The sequence below is a fragment of the Agelaius tricolor genome, unplaced genomic scaffold, assembly GCF_023055355.1.
Source record: "Agelaius tricolor isolate 1412-34295 unplaced genomic scaffold, bAgeTri1.0.p SCAF_119, whole genome shotgun sequence".
Taxonomy (NCBI): domain Eukaryota; kingdom Metazoa; phylum Chordata; class Aves; order Passeriformes; family Icteridae; genus Agelaius; species Agelaius tricolor.
In genome coordinates this window covers 135,766-160,814 of record NW_027269379.1, presented here as the reverse complement: position 1 = coordinate 160,814, position 25,049 = coordinate 135,766, and the positions used below count along the sequence as shown (strand labels likewise).

Here is a 25,049-nt window from a genome sequence, read left to right as displayed (position 1 = left end):
TAAATTTTTTATTTTTATTTTTAATTTTTCTATTTTTAAAGCGTTTTATTTTAATTTTTTCATTTTATTTTTTATTTATTTTTCATTTTTCTATTTTTAAAGCATTTATTTTATTTGTTTTATTTTATTTTTTAGTTTAATTTTTATTTTTAAGTTTTCTATTTTTAAAGCATTTCTTTTATTTTTTAAATTTTTTGTTTTGAATTTTTCTATTTTTAAAGCATTTATTTTGTTTTTTTAAATTTTTTATTTATTTTTAATTTTTCTACTTTCAAAGCATTTCTTTTCTTTTTTCAATTTTATTTTCAATTTAATTTTTATTTTTCATTTTTCTATTTTTAAAGCATTTCTTTTATTTTTTAAATTTTTTATTTTGAATTTTTCTATTTTTAAAGCTTTTTATTTTAATTTTTTCATTTTATTTTTTATTTATTTTTCATTTTTCTATTTTTAAAGCATTTATTTTATTTGTTTAATTTTATTTTTTAATTTAATTTTTATTTTTCATTTTTCTATTTTTAAAGCATTTATTTTATTTTTTAAATTTTTTTTTTATTTTAAATTTTATTTTTAGTTTTTCTATTTTTAAAGCATTTATTTTGGGTTTTTTTATTTTTTATTTATTTTTAATTTTTCTATTTTTAAAGCATTTATTTTATTTGTTTTATTTTATTTTTAATTTAATTTTTAGTTTTAAGTTTTCTATTTTTAAAGCATTTATTTTATTTTTTAAATTTTTATTTAATTTAAATTTTATTTTTAATTTTTCCATTTTTAAAGCTTTTTTTCATTTTATTTATGAATTTAATTTTTATTTTTCATTTTTCTATTTTAAAGCATTTATTTTGGTTTTTTTAAATTTTTTATTTATTTTTAATTTTTCGATTTTCAAAGCATTTCTTTTCTTTTTTCAATTTTATTTTCAATTTAATTTTTATTTTTCATTTTTCTATTTTCAAAGCATTTCTTTTATTTTTTAAATTTTTAATTTTTATTTTTAATTTTTCTATTTTTAAAGCGTTTTATTTTAATTTTTTCATTTTATTTTTTATTTATTTTTCATTTTTCTATTTTTAAAGCATTTATTTGTTTTATTTTATTTTTTAGTTTAATTTTTATTTTTAAGTTTTCTATTTTTAAAGCATTTATTTTTTTTTTTATTTTAAATTTTATTTTAAATTTTTCTATTTTTAAAGCATTTATTTTGTTTTTTTAAATTTTTTATTTATTTTTAATTTTTCTACTTTCAAAGCATTTTTCTTTTTTCAATTTTATTTTCAATTTAATTTTTATTTTTCATTTTTCTATTTTTAAAGCATTTCTTTTATTTTTTTAATTTTTTATTTTTATTTTTAATTTTTCTATTTTTAAAGCGTTTTATTTTAATTTTTTTTATTTTATTTTTTATTTTAAATTTTTCTATTTTTAAAGCATTTATTTTATTTTTTAATTTTTGTCCCTTTTAGTCCCATTTTGGTGCCTTTTCCCCCCATTTTTGTCCCATTTTTTCCCATTTTTGTCCCATTTTTTTGTCCCCTCCCCCCCTTGTGGCCACCACAATTTTTTTGCCAAAATCTTTTATTGCCGCCCCTCCCCCACCCCAAAATCTCCAAAAAACCCCAAAAAACCCCAAATAAATATCCAAGAAAAAAATTCCATGAAAAAAAAAGGGGAATTTCGGGCAATCCCGGGGATTTTTGGGGGAAATTTGGGGAATTTTGGGGCTCCCCGATTATCACACGGTGATAAGGCAGCGCTGACAGCCCCGGGCGGGGCCGATTTTGGGGAATTTGAGGGGATTTTGGGCAATTTCCAAAGGAATTTTGGGAATTTTTAGGGTGTTTGGAAGAGTTTTCGGCTGTACAAAATTTACAAAGGGGGGAAATTCCAAAAAATTGGGGAGAAATTCCTAAAATTGGGGGAAAATCCTAAAAAATTGAGGGGGGAGGGGGGGAAATTCCAAAAATTGGGGGGGAAATCCCAAAAATTGGGGGGAAAAGCCCAAAATTGGGGGGAAATCCCAGAAATTTTGGGAGAAAATTCCCAAAAATTTGGGGCAAAAATCCCAGAAATTTTGGGAGAAAATTCCCAAAAATTTGGGGCAAAAAGTCTCAAAATTTGGGGGAAAAATCCCAGAAATTTTGGGAGAAAAATCCCAAAAATTGGGGGAGGAAAAGTCTCAAAACTGGGGAAAAATCCCAGAAATTTTGGGAGAAAATTCCCAAAAATTGGGCAGGGAAAAGTCTCAAAATTGGGGGAAAATCCCAGAAATTTTGGGAGAAAATTCCCAAAAATTTGGGGCAAAAAGTCTCAAAATTTGGTGGAAAAATCCCAGAAATTTTGGGAGAAAAATTCCAAAAATTGGGCAGGGAAAAGTCTCAAAATTGGGCAGAAAAAATAAAAAAAATTGGAGGGGGGGGAAGCCCAAATTTAGGGGGGAAATCCTAAAATTTTAGAGAAAAATCCCAGAAATTTTGGGAGAAAATTCCCAAAAATTTGGGACAAAAACGTCTCAAAATTTGGTGGAAAAATCCCAGAAATTTTGGGAGAAAATTCCCAAAAATTTGGGGCAAAAAGTCTCAAAATTTGGTGGAAAAATCCCAGAAATTTTGGGAGAAAAATCCCAAAAATTGGGCAGGGAAAAGTCTCAAAATTGGGCGGAAAAAATAAAAAAAAATTGGAGGGGGGGAAGCCCAAATTTAGGGGGGAAATCCTAAAATTTGGAGGGAAAAATCCCAGAAATTTTGGGAGAAAATTCCCAAAAATTGGAGGAGGAAAAGTCTCCAAATTGGGGAAAAATCCCAGAAATTTTGGGAGAAAATTCCCAAAAATTGGAGGAGGAAAAGTCTCAAAATTGGGGGGAAAGAATAAAAAAAAAATTGGAGGGGGGGAAGCCAAAATTAGGGGGGGAAATCCTAAAATTTGGAGAGAAAAATCCCAGAAATTTTGGGAGAAAATTCCCAAAAATTTGGGGCAAAAAGTCTCAAAATTTGGTGGAAAAATCCCAGAAATTTTGGGAGAAAATTCCCAAAAATTGGGGGGGAAAAGTCTCAAAATTGGGTGGAAAAAATAAAAAAAAATTGGAGGGGGGGAAGCCAAAATTAGGGGGGGAAATCCTAAAATTTTAGAGAAAAATCCTAGAAATTTTGGGAGAAAATTCCCAAAAATTTGGGGCAAAAAGTCTCAAAATTGGGTGGAAAAAATAAAAAAAATTGGAGGGGGGAAGCCCAAATTTAGGGAGGAAATCCTAAAATTTGGAGGGAAAAATCCCAGAAATTTTGGGAGAAAATTCCCAAAAATTGGAGGGGGGCAAAGTCTCAAAATTGGGGGAAAATCCCCAAAATTTGGGGGGGAAAAATCCTTAAAATTTGGGATTTACTTGGGGGGAAAATCCTAAAATTTGGGATTTACAGGGAGGGGAAAAATCCTAAAAATTTGAGGGAAAATCCCCAAAATTTGGGTTTTACCTGTGCCCAAAATTTGGGATTTTTCTCAAAAAAATGTGAGAAAAATCCTAAAAATTTTGGGGAAAAACCCCAAAAATATGGGATTTAAAGGGAGGGAAAAAATCCTAAAATTTGGGATTTACAGGGAGGGAAAAAATCCTAAAAATTTGAGGGAAAATCCCCAAAATTTGGGATTTTTCTGGTGGAGGAAAATACAAAAAATTTGTGAGAAAAATCCCCAAAATTTGGGATTTAAAGGGAGGGAAAAAATCCTAAAATTTGGGATTTATAAGGAGGGAAAAAAATCCTAAACATTTGCGGGAAAATCCCCAAAATTTGGGATTTTTCAGGTGGAGGAAAATACAAAAATTTGTGAGAAAAATTCCTGAAATTTTGGGAAAAAATCCCAAAAATTTGGGTTTTTCCTGTGCCCAAAATCTGGGATTTTTCTGGTGGAGGAAAATACAAAAAAATTTGTGAGAAAAATCCCTAAAATTTGGGATTTCTGTGCGGGAAAAGTCCTAAAATTTGGGATTTACATGAAGGGGAAAAAATCCTAAAAATTTGAGGGAAAATCCCCAAAATTTGGGATTTAGAGAGAGGGAAAAAATTCCTAAAAATTTGAGGGAAAATCCCTAAAATTTGGGATTTACAGGAAGGGAAAAAAATCCTAAAAATTTGAGGGAAAATCCCCAAAATTTGGGATTTACAGGAAGGAAAAAATCCTAAAAATTTGAGGGAAAATCCCAAAAATTTGGGATTTTTCTGGTGGAGGAAAATACAAAAAATTTGTGAGAAAAATCCCTAAAATTTGGGATTTTTTTCGGGGGAAAATCCTAAAATTTGGGATTTACAGGAAGGCAAAAAATCCTAAAAATTTGAGGGAAAATCCCCAAAATTTGGGATTTACAGGGAGGGAAAAAAATCCTAAAAATTTGAGGGAAAATCCCAAAAATTTGGGTTTTACCTGTGCACAAAATTTGGGATTTTTCTCAAAAAAAAAGTGAGAAAAATCCTAAAAATTTGGGGTAAAATCCCTAAAATTTGGGATTTACAGGAAGGGAAAAAAATCCTAAAAATTTGAGGGAAAATCCCCAAAATTTGGGATTTTTCTGGAGGAAAATGTGAAAAAATGGAGGAAAAAAATCCTAAAAAATTGGGAAAAAAAAAATCCCTAAAATTTGGGATTTCAAATCGTCCCAAATTCGAGGGGAGGCGGGGACAGGTGACAATGGCAGGTGCCACCTCACCTGTCCCGGTGCCACCTCAGGTGTGTCACACCCGCTCTGTGGGCAGGGGGAGGTGACAGAGGCCACCACAGGTGCCACCAACAGGTGGAGAAAGCAACGGCGCCACCTCCTGCTCGTGTCCCCAGGTGCCACCAGGTGTGTCCAGGTGTCCCCAGGTGCCACCAGGTGTGACTCCAGTCTGGGGGAGGTGACAGAGGCCACCACAGGTGCCACCAACACACGGAGAAACCGACGGTGCCAGGTCCTGATGGGTTCCTCAGGTGTCCCCAGGTGTGTCCCCAGGTGCCACCAGGTGTGTCCAGGTTGTGTCCAGGTGTCCCCAGGTGTGTCCAGGTGTCCCCAGGTGCCACTGACACCCTGGCATCGCTTCCTGTCCTGTCCTGGTGCTGTCCCCAGGTTGTGTCCAGGTGCCACCAGGTGTCCCCAGGTGTGTCCAGGTGCCACCAGGTGTGCCCAGGTGAGTTCTCAGGTGTCCCCAGGTGTGTCCAGGTGCCACCAGGTGTGCCCAGGTGAGTTCTCAGGTGTCCCCAGGTGTGCCCAGGTGCCACCAGGTGCCACCAACACATGGAGAAATGAACGGCGCCACCTCCTGATGGGTTCCGGTGCTGTCCCCAGGTGTCCCCAGGTGAGTTCTCAGGTGTCCCCAGGTGCCACCAGGTGAGTTCCCAGGTGTGTCCCCAGGTGTCCCCAGGTGTGCCCAGGTGTCCCCGGGTGAGTTCTCAGGTGTTCCCAGATGCCACCAGGTGTGCCCAGGTGAGTCCCCAGGTGTTCCCAGGTGCCACCAGGTGAGTCCCCAGGTGTCCCCCGGTGTCCCCAGGTGAGTTCCCAGCTGTCCCCAGGTGCCACCAGGTGAGTTCCCAGGTGAATTTCCAGGTGTGTCCCCAGGTGTGTCCCCAGGTGTGTCCCCAGGTGTGTCCCCAGGTATTCCCAGGTGTCCCCAGGTGTGTCCCCAGGTGTGTCCCCAGGTGAGTCCCCAGGTGAGTCCCCAGGTGTCCCCAGGTGAGTCCCCAGGTGTGTCCCCAGGTGAGTCCCCAGGTGAGTCCCCAGGTGAGTCCCCAGGTGTGTCCCCAGGTGAGTCCCCAGGTGAGTCCCCAGGTGAGTCCCCAGGTGTGTCCCCAGGTGTGTCCCCAGGTGAGTCCCCAGGTGTGTCCCCAGGTGTGCCCCCAGGTGTGTCCCCAGGTGTCCCCAGGTGAGTCCCCAGGTGTGCCCAGGTGAGTCCCCAGGTGTCACACGAACACCTTGGCCAGGGCGTCGGCGCCGGCGCTGGCGCTGAGGGCGCGGCGGGGGTGAAAGGCCACGGCCAGCACGGCCTCGTGGTGCTTGCGGCGATGGGCGGGGAGCTCCTGCACACAGGTGTGGTCAGACAGGTGCCACAGGCGCAGAGAGCAGTCGTGACCTGGGGACACAGAGGGAGGACAGGTGACACAGGTGACACAGGTGAGATCACACAGGTGTGGTCAGACAGGTGCCAGAGCCGCAGGGAGCAGTCGTGACCTGGGGACACAGAGAGGGGACACAGGTGACACAGGTGACACAGGTGAGATCACACAGGGGAGGGACAGCTCCTGCACACAGGTGTGGTCAGACAGGTGCCACAGGCGCAGGGAGCAGTCGTGACCTGGGGACAGAGAGGGGACAGGTGACACAGGGGACACAGGTGAGATCACAGGTGAGATCACACAGGTGACACAGGTGGCACAGGGGAGGGACAGACAGGTGCACACAGGTGACACAGGTGAGGGACAGCTCCTGCACACAGGTGTGGTCAGACAGGTGCCAGAGCCGGAGAGAGCAGTCGTGACCTGGGGACACAGAGAGGGGACACAGGTGACACAGGTGACACAGGTGAGTGGACAGAGGGGACACACAGGTGTCATAGGTGAGATCACACAGGTGACACAGGGGACACAGGTGACACAGGTGTGGTCAGACAGGTGCCACAGGCGGAGAGAGCAGTCGTGACCTGGGGACACAGAGAGGGGACACAGGTGACACAGGTGACACAGGTGAGTGGACAGAGGGGACACACAGGTGTCATAGGTGAGATCACACAGGTGACACAGGGGACACAGGTGACACAGGTGTGGTCAGACAGGTGCCACAGGCGGAGAGAGCAGTCGTGACCTGGGGACACAGAGAGAGGACAGGTGACACAGGTGACACAAGTGGAGAGAGCAGTCGTGACCTGGGGACAGAGAGGGGACACAGGTGACACAGGTGACACAGGTGACACAGGTGAGATCACACACAGGTGACACAGGTGACACAGGTGAGATCACACAGGTGACACAGGTGTGATAGGACAGGTGCCACAGGCGCAGGGAGCAGTCGTGACCTGGGGACAGAGAGGGGACAGGTGAGGTGACACAGGGGACACACAGGTGACACAGGTGAGATCACACAGGTGACACAGGTGTGGTCAGAGAGGTGCCATAGCCGCAGGGAGCAGTCGTGACCTGGGGACACAGAGAGGGGACACAGGTGACACAGGTGACACAGGTGAGATCACACAGGTGAGGGACAGCTCCTGCACACAGGTGTGGTCAGACAGGTGCCACAGGCGCAGGGAGCAGTCGTGACCTGGGGACACAGAGAGGGGACACAGGTGACACAGGTGACACAGGTGAGTGGACAGAGGGGACACACAGGTGTCATAGGTGAGATCACACAGGTGACACAGGGGACACAGGTGACACAGGTGTGGTCAGACAGGTGCCGCAGGTGCAGGGAGCAATCGTGACCTGGGGACAGAGAGGGGACAGGTGACACAGGGGACACAGGTGGAGAGAGCAGTCGTGACCTGGGGACAGAGAGAGGGACACAGGTGACACAGGTGACACAGGTGACACAGGTGACACAGGTCAGGGACAGCTCCTGCACACAGGTGTGGTCAGACAGGTGGCACAGGCGCAGGGAGCAGTCGTGACCTGGGGACAGAGAGCGGACACACCTGGGGACACACCTGGGCATGCACAGACACACCTGGGGACACTGGGAGAGGTGACAATGACAAGGGTCACTCACTGGTCACTCAGTGGTCACTCAGTGGTCACCCATTTGTCATTGGTCACTCAGGGTCAGTGGTCACTCATTGGTCAATGGTCACCCATTGGTCACTCAGGGGCAGTGGTCATTGGTCACCCATTGGTCACCCGTTGGTCATTGGTCAGCCATTGGTCACCCAGTGGTCACCCATTGGTCACTCAGCGGTTACTCATTGGTCACTCAGTGGTCATTGGTCACCTGTTGGTCACCCATTGGCCATTGGTCACTCATTGGTCACCCACTGGTCAGTGGTCACTCAGTGGTCACTCATTGGTCACTCAGTGGTCACTCATTGGTCACCCGTTGGTCACCCATTGGTCACCCATTGGTCAGTGGTCACCCATTGGTCACCCATTGGTCACCCATTGGTCACCCATTGGTCACTCATGGTCATTGGTCACCCATTGGTCATTGGTCACCCGTTGGTCACCCATTGGTCACTCAGTGGTCACCCATTGGTCACCCATTGGTCACCCATTGGTCACCCGTTGGTCACCCACTGGTCACCCATTGGTCACTCAGGGTCAGTGGTCACCCATTGGTCACCCATTGGTCACCCGTTGGTCACCCATTGGTCACCCATTGGTCACCCATTGGTCACTCAGGGTCAGTGGTCACCCATTGGTCACTCAGTGGTCACCCATTGGTCACCCATTGGTCACTCTGTGGTCATTGGTCACCCGTTGGTCACCCATTGGTCACCCGTTGGTCACCCATTGGTCACTCAGTGGTCACCCATTGGTCACCCGTTGGTCACTCTGTGGTCATTGGTCACCCATTGGTCACCCACTGGTCACCCATTGGTCACTCACTGCCGGACAGCAGGAAGGCTCCGCTGGGGTCCAGGGCCAGGCAGGTGACGGCGTCCAGGTGAGCGACCATGGAGTGCACGACCTCACCTGGGGAGGGGCGGGGCCAGCGCCGTCACCATGGAGACGCCGCGTGACCCCGGTGACGTCACCACGGAGACCCCGCGTGACCCCGGTGACGTCACCACGGAGACGCCGCGTGACCCCCGGTGACCCCTAATGACCCCATAATTATCCCCTAATTACCCTATAATGACCCCATAATTACCCCTAATGAGCCCTAATTAAATCTTTAATGACACCTAATGACCCCCAATGACCCTAATGTCCACTAATGACTCCTAATTACCCCCTAATTACCCCCATGACCCTAATGACCCTATAATTGCCCCCTAATGAGCCCTAATTACACCTTTAATGACCCCAGTGACCCCTAATTACTCCTAATGACCGCTAATTACACCTTTAATGACTGCTAATTACACCTTCAATGACCCTTAATTACTCCTGATGACCCCATAATTACCACCATAATGACTGCTAATTGCAACCTAATTACACCCGAATAACCCCTAATTACCCTCTCATTACCCTAATTACCCCCTAATGGACAGTTATTACCCGAATTACCCCACAATTACCCCTAATTACCCCTTGATTACCCCTAATTACCCCCTAATGACCCCATAATTACACTCTAATGGGCAGTTTTTCCCCAATCACCCCCTAATTACCCCATAATGACCCCTAATTACCCCATAATGACCCCTAATTACCCCATAATGACCCCAAATGCCCCCTAATTCCCCCCTTATTACCCTCTAATTACCCCAATGACCCCTAATTACCCCCAATCACCCCAATCACCCCCTAATTACCCCCTACATAACCCTCTAATGACCCCTAATTACCCCCTAATGATCCCTAATGCCCCTAATTATCCCCTAGTTACCCACTAATTACCCCTTACATAACCCTCTAATGACCCCTAATTACCCCATAATGATCCCTAATTACCCCCAATCACCCCTAATTACCCCCTAATTACCCCGTAATTACCCCTAATGACCCCTAATTACCCCATAATGACCCCTAACGCCCCAATGACCCTAATTCCCCCCTAATTACCCTCTGATTACCGCAATGACCCCTAATTACCCCAATCACCCCCAATTACCCCCTAGATAACCCTCTGATGACCCCTAATTACCCCATAATGACCCCTAATGCCCCAATGACCCTAATTACTGCCTAATGATCCCTAATTACCCCCTAATGACCCCTAATCACCCTAATGACCCTAATTACCCCCTAATTGTCCCCAATGACCCCTAATTACCCACTAATGACCCCTAATTACCCCCTAATCACCCCTAATTACCCCCTAATCACCCTAATGACCCCTAATTCCCCCCAATGACCCTAATTACTCCCTAATCACCCTAATTACCCCCTAATTACCCCCTAATTACGGTAATTAACGGCCCTGACCTGTGCGGGTGTCCAGGTACCGGATGCTGCGGTCGTCGCTGGCCGTGATCCCCAGCGGCTGCGAGGGGTGGGCGAGCACCTGGTTCACCTGGGCACGGCCACCTGGGGGGACACAGGGGGGACATTGGGGACACCTCGGACACCTGGCTCACCTGGGCACGGCCACCTGGGGGACACAGGGGACATTGGGGACATTGGGGACACCTGAGGGGACATTGGGGACATTGGGGACACCTGGGGGCATTGGGGACACCTGAGGGGTGGGCGAGCACCTGGTTCACCTGGGCACGGCCACCTGGGGGGACACATTGGGGACATTGGGGACATTGGGGACATTGGGGACAGCTGGGGACACCTGGTTCACCTGGGCACGGCCACCTGGGGGGACACATTGGGGACATTGGGGACACCTGGGGACACCTGGGGACACCTGGGGACAGCTGGGGACACCTGGGGGCATTGGGGACACCTGGTTCACCTGGGCACGGCCACCTGGGGGGACACAGGGGACACTGGGGACACCTGGGGGGACATTGGGGACACCTGGTTCACCTGGTTCACCTGGGCACGGCCACCTGGGGACAACGGGGACATTGGGGACATTGGGGACATTGGGGACACCTGGGGACATTGGGGACAGCTGGGACACCTGGGCACGGCCACCTGGGGGACACATTGGGGACATTGGGGACACCTGGGGGCATTGGGGACATTGGGGACATTGGGGACATTGGAGACACCTGGTTCACCTGGGCACGGCCACCTGGGGGGACAGCGGGGACATTGGGGACACCTGGGGGCATTGGGGACATTGGGGACACCTGGTTCACCTGGGCACGGCCACCTGGGGGGACACAGGGGGGACATTGGGGACACCTGGGCACATTGGGGGGTGGCTCAGGTGGCCCCAGGTGGCCCCAGGTGATCTCAGGTGGCCCCAGGTCGCCCTTGGGGACATTGGGGACACTGGGGGGGGGGGGTTCAGGTGGCCCCAGGTGACCCTTGGGGACATTGTGGGGTTCAGGTGGCCCTTGGTGACACTGGGGGGGTTCAGGTGGCCCTTGGGGACACTGAGGGGGTTCAGGTGACCCTTGGGGACACTGGGGGGGGGTTCAGGTGACCCCAGGTGATCTCAGGTGGCCCTTGGGGACATTGGGGACATTGTGGGGGGGTGACTCACCGCCGTTTGGGGACACCAGGGTGGCCTTGGTGGCCTCGAGGTCGTAGAGCACGGTGGCACCGGAGCGGAAGCCGGCCAGCAGGTGGGCGGGCTGGGAGGGGACAAAGGCCACCGAGGTGGGGACGCCGTGATCTGGAACACAGACAGGTGTGACAGGTGTGTGACAGGTGTGACACAAAGGCCACCGAGGTGGGGACGCCGTGATCTGGAACACAGACAGGTGTGACAGGTGTGTGACAGGTGTGACACAAATGTCACCGAGGTGGGGACGCTGTGATCTGAAACACAGACAGGTGAGGGGACAGGTGAGGGGACAGGTGTGTGACAGGTGTGTGACAGGTGTGACACAAAGGCCACCGAGGTGGGGACGCCGTGATCTGGAACACAGACAGGTGTGACAGGTGTGTGACAGGTGTGTGACACAAAGGCCACCGAGGTGGGGACACCGTGATCTGAAACCAATGGGGACAGGTGAGGGGACAGGTGAGGGGACAGGTGTGTGACAGGTGTGACACAAATGTCACCAAGGTGGGGACGCCATGATCTGAAACAGGGACAGGTGAGGGACACCTGGGGACAGGTGAGGGACACCTGGGGGACAGGTGTGTGACACTGGGGACAAAGGCCACCGAGGTGGGGACGCCGTGATCTGAAACACAGACAGGGACAGGTGTGACAGGTGTGTGACAGGTGTGACACAAATGTCACCGAGGTGGGGACGCCGTGATCTGAAACCAACGGGGACAGGTGAGGGGACAGGTGTGTGACAGGTGTGTGACAGGTGTGACACAAATGTCACCGAGGTGGGGACACTGTGACCTGAAACAGGGACAGGTGAGGGGACAGGTGTGACAGGTGTGTGACACAAATGTCACCGAGGTGGGGACGCCGTGATCTGAAATGGGGACAGGTGTGTGACACCTGCACAGGTGTGTCCCCAACAGCCCCAGGTGTGTGTGTGTGTGTGTCCCTGTAATTGTCCCAATGTCCCCAATGTCCCCAGGTGTGTCCCCAATGTCCCCAGGTGTGTCCCCAGGTGTGTCCCCAGGTGTGTCCCCGTGCTCACCTGGGTGCCCGCCCAGTCCCCAATGTCCCCAGGTGTGTCCCCAATGTCCCCAATATCCCCAATGCCCCAAGGTCACTCAGGTGTGTCCCCAGGTGTGTCCCCAATGTCCCCAATATCCCCAATGTCCCCAGGTCTGTCCCCAGGTGTGTCCCCAATGTCCCCAGGTGTGTCCCCAATGTCCCCAGGTGCTCACCTGGGTGCCCTCCCAGCACGCTCAGGCAGGCGCCCGCGCTGTCCCCAATGTCCCCAGGTGTGTCCCCAATGTCCCCAGGTGTGTCCCCAGTGTCCCCAGGTGTGTCCCATGCTCACCTGGGTGCCCTCCCAGCACGCTCAGGCAGGCGCCCGCGCTGTCCCCAGGTGTGTCCCCAATGTCCCCAGGTGTGTCCCCAATGTCCCCAGGTGTGTCCCCAGTGTCCCCAGGTGTGTCCCGTGCTCACCTGGGTGCCCTCCCAGCACGCTCAGGCAGGTGCCCGCGCTGTCCCCAATGTCCCAAATGTCCCCAGGTGTGTCCCCAATGTCCCCAGGTGTGTCCCCAGGTGTGTCCCCAATGTCCCCAGGTGCTCACCTGGCTGCCCAGCCAGCACGCTCAGGCAGGTGCCCGCGCTGTCCCCAGGTGTGTCCCCAATGTCCCCAGGTGTGTCCCCAATGTCCCCAGGTGTGTCCCATGCTCACCTGGCTGCCCTCCCAGCACGCTCAGGCAGGCGCCCGCGCTGTCCCCAGTGTCCCCAGGTGTGTCCCATGCTCACCTGGGTGCCCTCCCAGCACGCTCAGGCAGGTGCCCGCGCTGTCCCCAGTGTCCCCAGGTGTGTCCCCAATGTCCCCATGCTCACCTGGGTGCCCTCCCAGCACGCTCAGGCAGGCTCCCGCGCTGTCCCCGCCGCTGTCCCCGTTGCTGTCCCCAATGTCCCCAATGTCCCCAGGTGTGTCACCAGGTGTGTCCCCAGGTGTGTCCCATGCTCACCTGGCTGCCCTCCCAGCACGCTCAGGCAGGCGCCCGCGCTGTCCCCGGTGCTGTCCCCGTTGCTGTCCCCAATGTCCCCAGGTGTGTCCCCAATGTCCCCAATGTCCCCAGGTGTGTCCCATGCTCACCTGGCTGCCCTCCCAGCACGCTCAGGCAGGCTCCCGCGCTGTCCCCAGGTGTGTCCCCAGGTGTGTCCCCAGGTGTGTCCCCAGGTGTGTCCCATGCTCACCTGGCTGCCCTCCCAGCACGCTCAGGCAGGCTCCCGCGCTGTCCCCAGGTGTGTCCCCAGGTGTGTCCCCGGTGCTGTCCCCGCGCGGGTCCCACAGGCGCACGGTGCCATCGGCCGAGCACGAGGCCAGGCGGCGCCCGGTGACGTCGAAGGCCAGGGCCCAGACGGCGTCAGAGTGGCCCTCGAGGACCCCCCGGAGCACGCGCGGGTCTGGGGACACACAGGGGACATCAGTGGGGACAATGGGGACATTTGGGATGCTGGGGACATTGGGGACATTGAGGGATTTGGGACACTGGGGACATTGGGGGACATCACTGAGGACATTGGGGACAAGGGGGGATTGGGGACATTTAGGGGACATTGGGGGACATTGGGGACATTGAAGGGGAATTGGGGACATTGAAGGGGAATTGGGGACATTGGGGACATTGGGGACATTGGGGGCAGCATTGTCCCCATGTCCCCAGGTGTCAGAGTGGCCCTCGAGGACTCCCCGGAGCACGCGCGGGTCTGGGGACGGACAGGGGACACTGGGGACATCAGTGGGGACAATGGGGACAATGGGGACATTGGGGACAATGGGGGGGATTGGGGACACTGGGGACATTGGGGACATCAGTGGGGACATCAGTGGGGACATTGGGGACAAGGGGGGATTGGGGGCATTGGAGGACAATGGGGAGATTGAGGGGATTGGGGACATTGGGGGACATTTAGGGGACATTGGGGACATTGAAGGGGATTGGGGACATTGGGGACATTGGGGAGATTGAGGGGATTGGGGGTAGCATTGTCCCCATGTCCCCAGGTGTCAGAGTGGCCCTCAAGGACGCCCCGGAGCACGCGCGGGTCTGGGGACATCAGTGGGGACAATGGGGACATCAGTGGGGACAATGGGGACATTTGGGATGCTGGGGACATTGGGGACATTGGGGACATTGGGGAGATTGAGGGGATTGGGGACAATGGGGACATTGGGGACAATGGGGACATCACTGGGGACATTGGGGGCATTGGGGACATTTGGGGACATGGGGGTGGGGTAGCATTGTCCTCATGTCCCCAGGTGCCACCCCAGCCCCGCTGTCCCCGGGTGCCACCACACCCCAATGTCCCCAAGTGTCCCCAATGTCCCCAAGTGCCACCACACCCTCAATGTCCCCGCTGTCCCCAGGTGCCACCCACACCCCAATGCCCCCAATGTCCCTGAGTGCCACCACACCCCAATGGTGTCCCCAATGTCCCCGAGTGCCACCACTCCCCAATGTCCCCAATGTCCCCGAGTGCCACCACACCCCAATGCCCCCAATGTCCCCAATGTCCCCGAGTGCCACCCACACCCCAGGTGTCCCCACTGTCCCCAATGTCCCCAATGTCCCCGAGTGCCACCCACACCCCAGGTGTCCCCACTGTCCCCAATGTCCCCAGGTGCCACCACACCCCAATGTCCCCAATGTCCCCGAGTGCCACCACACCCCAATGTCCCCAATGTCCCCAATGTCCCTGAGTGCCACCACACCCCAATGTCCCCAATGTCCCCGAGTGCCACCACACCCCAATGTCCCCAATGTCCCCAATGTCCCTGAGTGCCCCCACACCCCAATGCCCCCAATGTTCCCAAGTGCCACTCACACCCCAGGTGTCCCCACTGTCCCCAATGTCCCCAGGTGCCACCCACACCCCAATGCCCCCAATGTCCCTGAGTGCCACCACACCCCAATGTCCCCAATGTCCCCAATGTCCCCAGGTGCCACCCACCGTAGCCATCGTAGGGGTCGCTGTCCAGCCCCGGGAGGCGCCAGCAGCGAATCCGAGCGTCCACCCCGGCGCTGCAGCACAGCCCGGTGGCACCGATGTCACCTGTGTCACCTGTGTCACCCGGGTCACCTGCCGCCACTGCCACCGCCAGCACGGGGCCCCTGAGTGACAGAAACCACACCAGTGTCACCAGTGTCACCAGTGTCACCCGTGTCACCTGTGTCACCTGTGCCACCACCAGCACGGGGCCCCTGGATGGGGACAAAGGGACAGAAATGACAATGGTGGCACTGATGTCACCAGTGTCACCTGCTGCCACTGCCACTGCCAGCATGGGGCCCCTGAGTGACAGAAATGGCATCAATGTCACCAGTGTCACCTGTGTCACCTGGGTCACCTGCTGCCACCGCCACCGCCAGCACGGGGCCCCTGAGTGACAGAAACCACACCAATGTCACCTGTGTCACCAGTGTCACCAATGTCACCTGTGCCACTGCCTGCACCAGCATGGGGCCCCTGGACAGGGACAAAGGGACAGAAGTGACAACGGTGGCACCGATGTCACCAATGGCACCGATGTCACCGATGTCACCGCCAGTGCCAGCACTGGGCCCCTGGAATGGGGACAAAGGGACAGAAATGACACTGGTGTCACCGATGTCACCAATGGCACCTGTGTCACCGATGTCACCGCCAGTGCCAGCACTGGGCCTCTGGATGGGGACAAAGGGACAGAAATGGCAACGGTGGCACCAATGTCACCTGGGCCCCTGGAATGGTGACAAAGGGACAGAAATCCCCATCCAAGCACAGCCAGGTGACAGGAAGGTGACAGTGAGCTGACAATGAGGTGACACCAAGGTGACAAAGAAGTGACAAAGGGACGAAAAAAGCCCAGAATAAACCCAAAACCATTGAGGTGACACTGAGGTGACAACCAGGTGACGATGAGGTGGCACTGAGGTGACACACACATGACAAAGTGACAAAACCACAGGAATAAAGCCACAGTGACTGAGGTGACATTGAGGGTGACAGTGAGGTGACACTGAGGTGACACTCACATAATGGAGAGGTGACACTGAGGGGACACTGAGGTGACAATGAGATAATGAAGAGGTGACACTGAGGGGACACTGGGGTTACAATGAGGTGACACAGAGGGGACAACGAGGGGACATCAAGGTGACACAGAGGTGACAATGAGGGGACAAAATGACAAACCACAGCAATAAAGCCCCAAGCACTGATGTGACAACGAAGGTGACACCGAGGTGACACCGAGGTGACACCAAAGGTGACAAAGTGACAAAGTGACCCGACCTGTGCCCGCGGAAGGCGTACACGGGCTCCACGTCCAGCGCCGCGCTCCTGAGGGGACAACGGTGACAGAGCCGGTGACAAACGGGGACAAACAGTGACAGCCACGCCCCCACCATTGCCACCCCTATTGTCACCCCCATTGTCACCCATTTGTCACCCATCTGTCACCCGTTTCTCACCCGTTTGTCACCCATGTGACACCCCTTTGTCACCCATTTGTCACCCATCTGTCACCCGTTTGTCACCCCCATTATCACCCGTTTGTCACCCATTTGTCACCCTCACTATCACCCATGTGTCACCCATTTGTCACCCCCATTGTCACCCCCTTGTCACCCGTCTGTCGCCCATTTCTCACCCGTTTGTCACCCGTCTGTCACCCCCATTATCACCCGTTTGTCACCCATTTGTCACCCTCACTGTCACCCCATTTGTCACCCGTTTGTCACCCGTTTGTCACCCCCATTATCACCCATCTGTCACCCCCTTGTCACCCGTTTGTCACCCCCATTGTCACCCCCATTGTCACCCATCTGTCACCCCTTTGTCACCCATGTGTCACTCATTTGTCACCCCCATTGTCACCCCCTTGTCACCCGTCTGTCGCCCATTTCTCACCCGTTTGTCACCCCATCTGTCATCCCCATTGTCACCCGTCTGTCACCCCCCTTGTCACCCATTTGTCACCCGTTTGTCACCCATCTGTCACCCGTCTGTCACCCATTTCTCACCCCATTTGTCACCCATTTATCACCCGTCTGTCACCCCCACTGTCACCCATTTCTCACCCCATTGTCACCCGTCTGTCACCCATTTCTCACCCCCTTGTCACCCATCTGTCACCCATCTGTCACCCGTCTGTCACCCGTTTGTCACCCCCATTGTCACCCGTTTGTCACCCACTTCTTGGGGCCCAGCGGCTTCTGCAGGTTCCAGAGCTTGAGGGTGGCGTCCTCGGAGGCCGTCACCAGCGCCGGGTGACCGGGGACAAAGGCCAGCGCCCGCACGGCGTCGTAGTGGCTGCGCAGCGTCAGCCGCGGGCTCCAGCTGCGCCTTGGGGACAGCGACGGCGCCTGGGGACACGCGGGTGGCACTTGGGGACACGTGGTGGCACTTGGGGACATTGGGGACATGGGTGAATCAGGGCCATGGTGGCATTTGGGGACATTCTGACATTCTGGGGACACTGAGGACAGGCACCTCAGGGACAGCGCCGGCACCTGGGGACACGCGGGGACACTTGGGGACATTGGGGACATGGGGGAACCAGGGCCATGGTGGCATTTGGGGACTTGGGTGAATCAGGGCCATGGTGGCATTTGGGGACAATGAGGACAGCTCCAGCTGCGCTGCGGGGACAGCGCCGGCACCTGGGGACACGCGGGGACACTTGGGGACACGATGGGGACACGATGGGACATTTTGGGGACATTGGGGCATGGGGGAATCAAGGCCTTGGTGGCACTTGGGGACACTGAGGACAGGCACCTCAAGGACAGTGCTGGCACCTGGGACACACGGGTGGCACTTGGGGACACGCGGGTGGCACCTGGGGACACGCAAATGGCACTTGGGGACACTTTGGGGACACTGAGCCATGGGGATATTGGGGCTTGGTGGCACTTGGGGACACTGAGGACAGGCGCCTCAGGGACAGCGCTGGCACCTGGGGACACGTGGGTGGCACTTGGGGACACTTTGGGGACACTGGGCCATGGGGATATTGGGGTATGGTGGCACTTGGGGACACTCTGGGACATGCTGGGGACACAGCAGAATTGGGGTGTGGTGGCACTTGGGGACTTGGTGGCACTTGGGGACACGCAGGGACACGATGGGGACACAGCAGAATTGGGGTGTGGTGGCATTTGGGGACCCAGTGGCACTTGGGGACACTGGGGACATGGGGGAATCAGGGCCATGGTGGCACCTGGGGACACGTGGGTGGCACTTGGGGACACTGGGGACATGGGGGAATCAGGGCCATGGTGGCATTTGGGGACAATGAGGACAGCTCCAGCTGCGCCGTGGGGACAGCGCCGGCACCTGGGGACACGCGGGGACACTTGGGGACACGATGGGGACACGATGGGACATTTTGGGGACATTGGGGCATGGGGGAATCAGGGCCATGGTGGCATTTGGGGACATTCTGGGGACACTGAGGAAGGCTCCAGCTGCGCCTTGGGGACAGCGCCAGCACCTGGGGAGACGCGGTGGCACTTGGGGACATTGGGGACATGGGGGAACCAGGGCCATGGTGGCATTTGGGGACACTGAGGACAGGAACGGGCTCCAGCTGCGCCGCGGGGACACTGCTGGCACCTGGGGACACGCGGGTGGCACTTGGGGACACGCGGTGGCACTTGGGGACATTGGGGACATGGGTGAATCAGGGCCATGGTGGCATTTGGGGACATTCTGACATTCTGGGGACACTGAGGACAGGCGCCTCAGGGACAGCGCCGGCACCTGGGGACACGTGGGTGGCACTTGGGGACATTGGGGACATGGGGGAATCAGGGCCATGGTGGCATTTGGGGACACTGAGGACAGCTCCAGCTGCGCCGCGGGGACAGCGCCGGCACCTGGGGACACGCGGGGGACACTTGGGGACACGCGGGGACACTTGGGGACACGGGGTGGCACTTGGGGACACAGCAGAATCGGGGTGTGGTGGCATTTGGGGACCCGGTGGCACTTGGGGACACTGAGGACAGCTCCAGCTGCGCCGCGGGGACACTTGGGGACACTTTGGGGACACTGGGACTTGGGGATATTGGGGTATGGTGGCACTTGGGGACTTGGGGGAACCAGGGCCTTGGTGGCATTTGGGGACTTGGTGGCACTTGGGGACACGCGGGTGGCACTTGGGGACATTGGGGACATGGGGGAACCAGGGCCATGGTGGCACTTGGGGACACTGAGGACAGCTCCAGCTGCACCTTGGGGACATGCGGGGACACTGGGGACATTGGGGACATTGGGGACAGGTGGCATTGGGGACACTGGGGACATTGGGGACACTTTGGGGACATTGGGGACAGGTGTCACTCACGTCACCGCCGTCGTTGTCGTTTGTCACCGTCAGCTCCGCCAGGTCCCCGAGGCCGTCCAGGGCCAGCGCCTCGGCCTTGGGGACACCTGGGGACAATGGGGACAATGGGGACACCAGGGAGGCCTTGGGGACACACAGGGACAATGGGGACACACAGGGACCCTGGGGACAATGGAGACAATGGGGACACCGGGGTGGCCTTGGGGACATTGGGGACAATGGGGACAGTGACATCAGGGTGGCTTTGGGGACAATGGGGACAATGGGGTGGCCTTGGGGACACACAGGGACCCCCCAGGTGACACAGAAGTGACATTGAGGTGACACAGGTGACACAGGTGACACAGGTCACACCCACAGGTGACACACAGGTGACACCCACAGGTGACACCCACAGGTGACACCGAGGTGACACAGGTCACACACACAGGTGACACTCAGGTGACACACAGGTGACAGACGCGTCCTCACCTTCCGGTGGCCGCGGTGGCCGCGGTGGCCCCAGGTCCCCGTCCCGCAGGTGGCACCGGTGGCTCTCTGTGACAATGGGGGTCAGGACATGTCCCCAAAGTGTCCCCAAAGTGTCCCCAAACTCATCCCAGCTGTCCCTGACCTCACCTCTGATGTCCCCAAGGTGTCCCCAGGTGTCCCCAAGCTCATCCCAGGTGTCCCCAAGGTGTCCCCGAGTGTCCCTGACCTCACCTCTGATGTCCCCAAGGTGTCCCCAAGGTGTCCCCAGGTGTCCCCAGGTGTCCCTGACCTCACCTCTGATGTCCCCAAGGTGTCCCCAAAGTGTCTCCAAGTGTTCCCAGGCTCACCTCTGATGTCCCCAGGTGTCCCCAAGCTCACCCCAGGTGTCCCCAGGTGTCCCCAGGTGTCCCCAGGTGTCCCCAAGGTGTCCCCAGGTGTCCCCGAGCTCACCTCTGATGTCCCCAGGTGTCCCCAAGCTCACCCCAGGTGTCCCCGAGGTGTCCCCAAGGTGTCCCCAAGGTGTCCCTGAGCTCACCTCTGATGTCCCCAGGTGTCCCCAAGGTGTCCCCAGGTGTCCCCAAGGTGTCCCCAGGTGTCCCCGAGCTCACCTCTGATGTCCCCAGGTGTCCCCAAGGTGTCCCCAAGGTGTCCCTGAGCTCACCTCTGATGTCCCCAAAGTGTCCCCAGGTGTCCCCGAGCTCACCTCTGATGTCCCTAAGTGTCCCCAAGCTCATCCCAGGTGTCCCCAAGGTGTCCCCAGGTGTCCCCGGGCTCACCTCTGATGTCCCCAGGTGTCCCCAGGTGTCCCCAAGGTGTCCCCAAGGTGTCCCCAGGTATCCCCGTGCTCACCTCTGATGTCCCCAAGGTGTCCCCAACCTCACCTCTGATGTCCCCAAGTGTCCCCAAGGTGTCCCCAAGGTGTCCCCAACCTCACCTCTGATGTCCCCAACCGTCCCCAAGGTGTCCCCAAGGTGTCCCCAAGGTGTCCCCAAGTGTCCCCGAGCTCACCTCTGATGTCCCCAGATGTCCCCAAGGTGTCCCCAAGGTGTCCCCGAGCTCACTTCTGATGTCCCCAGGTGTCCCCAAGGTGTCCCCAAGGTGTCCCCGAGCTCACCTCTGATGTCCCCAGGTGTCCCCAAGCTCACCCCAGGTGTCCCCAGGTGTCCCCAGGTGTCCCCAGGTGTCCCCAAGGTGTCCCCAAGGTGTCCCCAAGGTGTCCCTGAGCTCACCTCTGATGTCCCCAGGTGTCCCCAGGTGTCCCCAAGGTGTCCCCAGGTGTCCCCGAGCTCACCTCTGATGTCCCCAGGTGTCCCCAAGGTGTCCCCAGGTGTCCCCAAGTGTCCCCAAGGTGTCCCCAAGCTCACCTCTGATGTCCCCAGGTGTCCCCAAGGTGTCCCCAGGTGTCCCCAGGAAGTCGAACTCGCCCAGGGCGTCCTCGGAGTCCTCCTCATCTTCATCCTCCTCCTCCTCCTCCTCCTCGGGGACCTTGGGGACGCTCTGGGGACAAAAGGGACACGAGGGTCAGGGCGGGGACAAAGAGGGACAAAAAAAGGGACAAAAAAAGGAGAAAAAAGGGACAAAAATCCTCCAAAAATTCCCTTAAAATCCCCCCCCAAATCCCCCCAGAAATTCTCCAAAATTCCCTTAAAATCTCCCAAAATCCCCTCTAAAAGTCTTCCAAAAATTCCCAAAAAATTCCCCAAAAATTCCCTTAAAATCCCCCCAAAATCCTCTAAAATTTCTTAAAAATCCTCTAAAAATCTTCCAAAAATTCCCCCCAAAAATTCACAAAAAATCTCCCCCAAAATCCTCTAAAATCCTCCAAAAATTCTACAAAATTCCCTTAAAATCCCCCCAAAATCCTCTAAAATTTCCTTAAAATTCTCTGAAATCCCCAAAAATTCACAAAAAATTTCCTAAAAATCCTCTAAAACCCCCCAAAAATCCCCTAAAAATTCCCAATAAACCCTCCCAAAATCCTCTAAAATTTCATCTAAAAATCTTCCAAAAAATCCTCCCCAAATCCCCCAAAATCCCCTAAAAATCTCCTAAAAATTCCCCAAAAATCCCCCCAAAATTCCCTTAAAATCCCCCCAAAATCCTCTAAAATTTCCTAAAAATTTCCTCTAAAATTTCCTCTAAAAATCTTCCAAAAAATCCTCTAAAATCCCCCAAAAATCCTCCAAAAATTCCCTAAAAATCCCCTTAAAAAATCCCCAAAATCCTCTAAAAATTCTCCAAAATTCCCTTAAAATCCCCCCCAAATCCTCTGAAATTTCCCAAAAATCCTCCCCAAACCCTCCCAAAATCCCCCCAGAATCCTCTAAAATTTCCTAAAAATTTCCTCTAAAAATCTTCCAAAAAATCCTCCCCAAATCCCCCAAAATCCCCTAAAAATTCCCCAAAACTCCTCTAAAAATCCCCAAAAATTCACAAAAAATTCCCTAAAAATTCCCTTAAAATCCCCCCAAAAATCCTCCCAAATTCCCCAAAAATTCTCTCTAAAATTTCCTCTAAAAATCCCCTAAAAATCCTCCCCAAATCCCCCAAAATCCCCTTAAAAAAATCCCCAAAATCCTCTAAAAATTCTCCAAAATTCCCCTAAAATCCCCCCCAAATCCTCTGAAATTCCCCAAAAATCCTCCCCAAACCTCCCAAAATCCCCCAAAAATCCCCCCAGAATCCTCTAAAATTTCCTAAAAATTTCCTTTAAATTTCCTCTAAAAATCTTCCAAAAAATCCTCCCCAAATCCCCCAAAATCCCCTAAAAATTCCCCATAACTCCTCTAAAAATCCCCAAAAATTCACAAAAAATTCCCTAAAAATTCCCTTAAAATCCCCCCAAATTCCCCCAAAATTTCCTCTAAAATTTCCTCTAAAAATCCTCCCAAAATCCCCTAAAAATCTCTTAAAAATTCCCCAAAAATCCCTTAAAATGCCCCCAAATCCTCTGAAATTCCCCAAAAATCCTCCCCAAACCTCCCAAAAATCCCCTAAAAATTCCCAATAAACCCTCCCAAAATCCCCCAAAAATCCTCCCAAATCCCCCAAAAATTCTCCAAAATTCCCCTAAAATCCCCCCCAAATCCTCTGAAATTTCCCAAAAATCCTCCCCAAATCCCCCAAAATTCACAAAATTCCCCAAAAATCTTCCACAAATTGTCCAAAAATTCTCCAAAATTCCCTTAAAATCCCCCCAAAATCCTCTAAAATTTCCTAAAAATTTCTTCTAAAAATCTTCCAAAAAATCCTCTAAAATCCCCCAAAAATCCTCCAAAAATTCCCTTAAAATCCCCCCAAAAATCCTCCAAAAATTCCCTTAAAAATTCCCCAAAAATCCTCTAAAAATTCCCCAAAATTCCCTTAAAATCCCCCCCAAAATCCCCTCTAAAATTTCCTAAAAATCCTCTAAAAATCTTCCAAAATCTCCCAAAAAATCCTCCCCAAATCCCCCAAAAATTCCCCAAAATCCCCTTAAAAAATCCCCAAAAATCCTCCAATAATTCTCCAAAATTCCCTAAAAATCCTCTAAAAATCCTCTGAAATTCCCCAAAAATCCTCCCCAAATCCCCCTAAAATTCTCCAAAATTCCCTTAAAATTCCCCCAAAATCCTCTAAAATTTCCTAAAAAATTCTTCTAAAAATCTTCCAAAAAATCCTCCCAAATACCCAAAAATCCTCCCAAAATCCCCTGAAAAATCCTCTAAAAATCCCCAAAAATTCACAAAAAATTCCCTTAAAATCCTCCCCAAATCCCCCAAAATCCCCTAAAAATCTCCTAAAAATTCCCCAAAATCCCCTAAAAATTCTCCAAAATTCCCTTAAAATCCCCCCAAATCCTCTGAAATTCCCCAAAAATCCTCCCTAAACCTCCCAAAAATCCCCTAAAAATTCCCAATAAATCCCCCCAAAATCCTCTAAAATTTCCTAAAAATTTCCTCCAAAAATCTTCTAAAATTCCCTAAAAATCCCCCAAAAAATCCCCTAAAAATCCTCCCAAAATCCCCCAAAAATCTCCTCAAAATTCCCCAAAAATCCTCCAAATACCCCAAAATCCCCAGAAAATCCCCTAAAAATTCCCAAAAAATCCTCCCAAAACCCCCAAAAATGCTCCAAATTTCCCCCAAAAATTCACAAAAAATTTCTTAAAAATCCCCCAAAAATCCTCCAAAAATTCCCTTAAAATCCCCCCAAAATCCTCCCAAATTCCCCAAAAATTCTTTAAAATTCCCTAAAAATTTCCTCTAAAAATCCTCCCCAAATCCCCCCAAAATCCCCTAAAAATCTCCTAAAAATTCCCCAAAAATCCCCCAAAATTCCCTTAAAATCCCCCAAAAATCCCCCAAAAATTCTCCAAAATTCCCTTAAAATCCCCCCAAAATCCCCTAAAAATTCCCAAAATCCCCCAAAATGCCCAAAAAGCCCCAAAATTCCCAAAATCCCCGGATTTGGGACCTTTCCCCTCCTGCGGGCGGGGGTGGGGGAGGGGCTCTCGGGCTCCTCCTCTTCATCGCTGTCATCCTCGGGGGGGGAGGGGCTGAGCCCGGCCTGCGGCTCCTTCCCGGCGTTCCTGGAGGGGGAAATGGGGGAAAAATCCCAAAAAAAAGGGGGAAAAGAAAGGAAAAGGAAAGGGAAAAAGTTAGGCCAAAAAAAATCCCAAAAAAATTCCAAAAAATTAAAAAAAATCCTAAAAAAATCCCCAAAAAAATTCCCAAAAAATCCCAAAAAAGGAAAAAAAGAAAGGAAAAGAAAAGGGAAAAATTTAGGCCAAAAAAATCCCCCAAAAATTCCCAAAAAATTAAAAAAAAAATCGCCCAAAATCCAAAAAAAATCCCCCAAAAAATTCCCAAAAAATCCCAAAAAAGGAAAAAAGAAAGGAAAAGAAAAGGGAAAAATCTAGGCCAAAAAAAAATCCCAAAAAAATCCCAAAAAATAAAAAAAAAATCCCAAAAAATGCCC

General features: G+C 51.7%; 1 protein-coding gene and 5 long non-coding RNA genes across 12 annotated transcripts in view; 4 read left to right on the top strand and 2 right to left on the bottom strand.

Annotated features, from left to right (window-relative positions):
* The first annotated feature begins 1,163 nt into the window (after positions 1-1,163).
* On the top strand, positions 1,164-3,306 carry LOC139586502 (uncharacterized). Its single transcript, XR_011677826.1, has 2 exons — positions 1,164-3,060; positions 3,129-3,306. It is a non-coding gene; the product is annotated as an uncharacterized lncRNA (long non-coding RNA).
* A 227-nt stretch (positions 3,307-3,533) lies between these two features.
* Positions 3,534-3,932, top strand: LOC139586501 (uncharacterized). Its single transcript, XR_011677825.1, has 2 exons — positions 3,534-3,648; positions 3,797-3,932. It is a non-coding gene; the product is annotated as an uncharacterized lncRNA (long non-coding RNA).
* LOC139586499 (uncharacterized) lies at positions 3,928-4,590 on the bottom strand. The gene is made up of 2 exons (XR_011677823.1): positions 4,502-4,590; positions 3,928-4,413 (listed from the first exon to the last, which is right to left on the bottom strand). It is a non-coding gene; the product is annotated as an uncharacterized lncRNA (long non-coding RNA).
* LOC139586498 (uncharacterized) lies at positions 4,580-6,079 on the top strand. Of its 4 annotated transcripts, none has more exons than XR_011677822.1 (6): positions 4,580-4,767; positions 4,822-5,092; positions 5,124-5,177; positions 5,228-5,365; positions 5,398-5,449; positions 5,650-5,675. It is a non-coding gene; the product is annotated as an uncharacterized lncRNA (long non-coding RNA). The 4 variants fall into 4 exon arrangements; XR_011677819.1 differs by adding an exon at positions 5,908-6,079 and having other exon boundaries at positions 4,648-4,767; positions 5,228-5,503; positions 5,674-5,851; XR_011677820.1 differs by having other exon boundaries at positions 4,648-4,767; positions 5,228-5,343; positions 5,398-5,545; positions 5,618-5,716.
* LOC139586496 (striatin-4-like) overlaps positions 5,853-25,049 on the bottom strand; it is a 36,267-nt gene continuing 17,070 nt past the window's right edge. Inside the window, exons 6-19 of one of the 4 annotated variants that reach the window (XM_071419980.1) lie at positions 24,546-24,660; positions 21,455-21,587; positions 20,091-20,156; positions 19,620-19,705; positions 17,465-17,634; positions 16,562-16,609; positions 15,618-15,667; positions 15,447-15,464; positions 15,239-15,340; positions 13,478-13,687; positions 11,222-11,353; positions 10,042-10,143; positions 8,554-8,640; positions 5,853-6,092 (exon numbers count right to left, since the gene is read on the bottom strand). In XM_071419980.1, coding sequence (XP_071276081.1) covers positions 5,923-6,092; positions 8,554-8,640; positions 10,042-10,143; positions 11,222-11,353; positions 13,478-13,687; positions 15,239-15,340; positions 15,447-15,464; positions 15,618-15,667; positions 16,562-16,609; positions 17,465-17,634; positions 19,620-19,705; positions 20,091-20,156; positions 21,455-21,587; positions 24,546-24,660 — 1,489 coding nt within the window. In that variant the 3' untranslated portion in view covers positions 5,853-5,922. Of the gene's footprint in view, positions 6,093-6,529; positions 6,821-8,553; positions 8,641-10,041; positions 10,144-11,221; positions 11,354-13,477; positions 13,688-15,238; positions 15,368-15,446; positions 15,465-15,617; positions 15,668-16,561; positions 16,610-17,464; positions 17,635-19,619; positions 19,706-20,090; positions 20,157-21,454; positions 21,588-24,545; positions 24,661-25,049 lie in introns of those variants that run through there. The other 3 variants (XM_071419979.1, XM_071419978.1, XM_071419981.1) reach the window with 3 other exon arrangements.
* On the top strand, positions 6,690-7,255 carry LOC139586500 (uncharacterized). Its single transcript, XR_011677824.1, has 3 exons — positions 6,690-6,727; positions 6,769-6,947; positions 7,210-7,255. It is a non-coding gene; the product is annotated as an uncharacterized lncRNA (long non-coding RNA).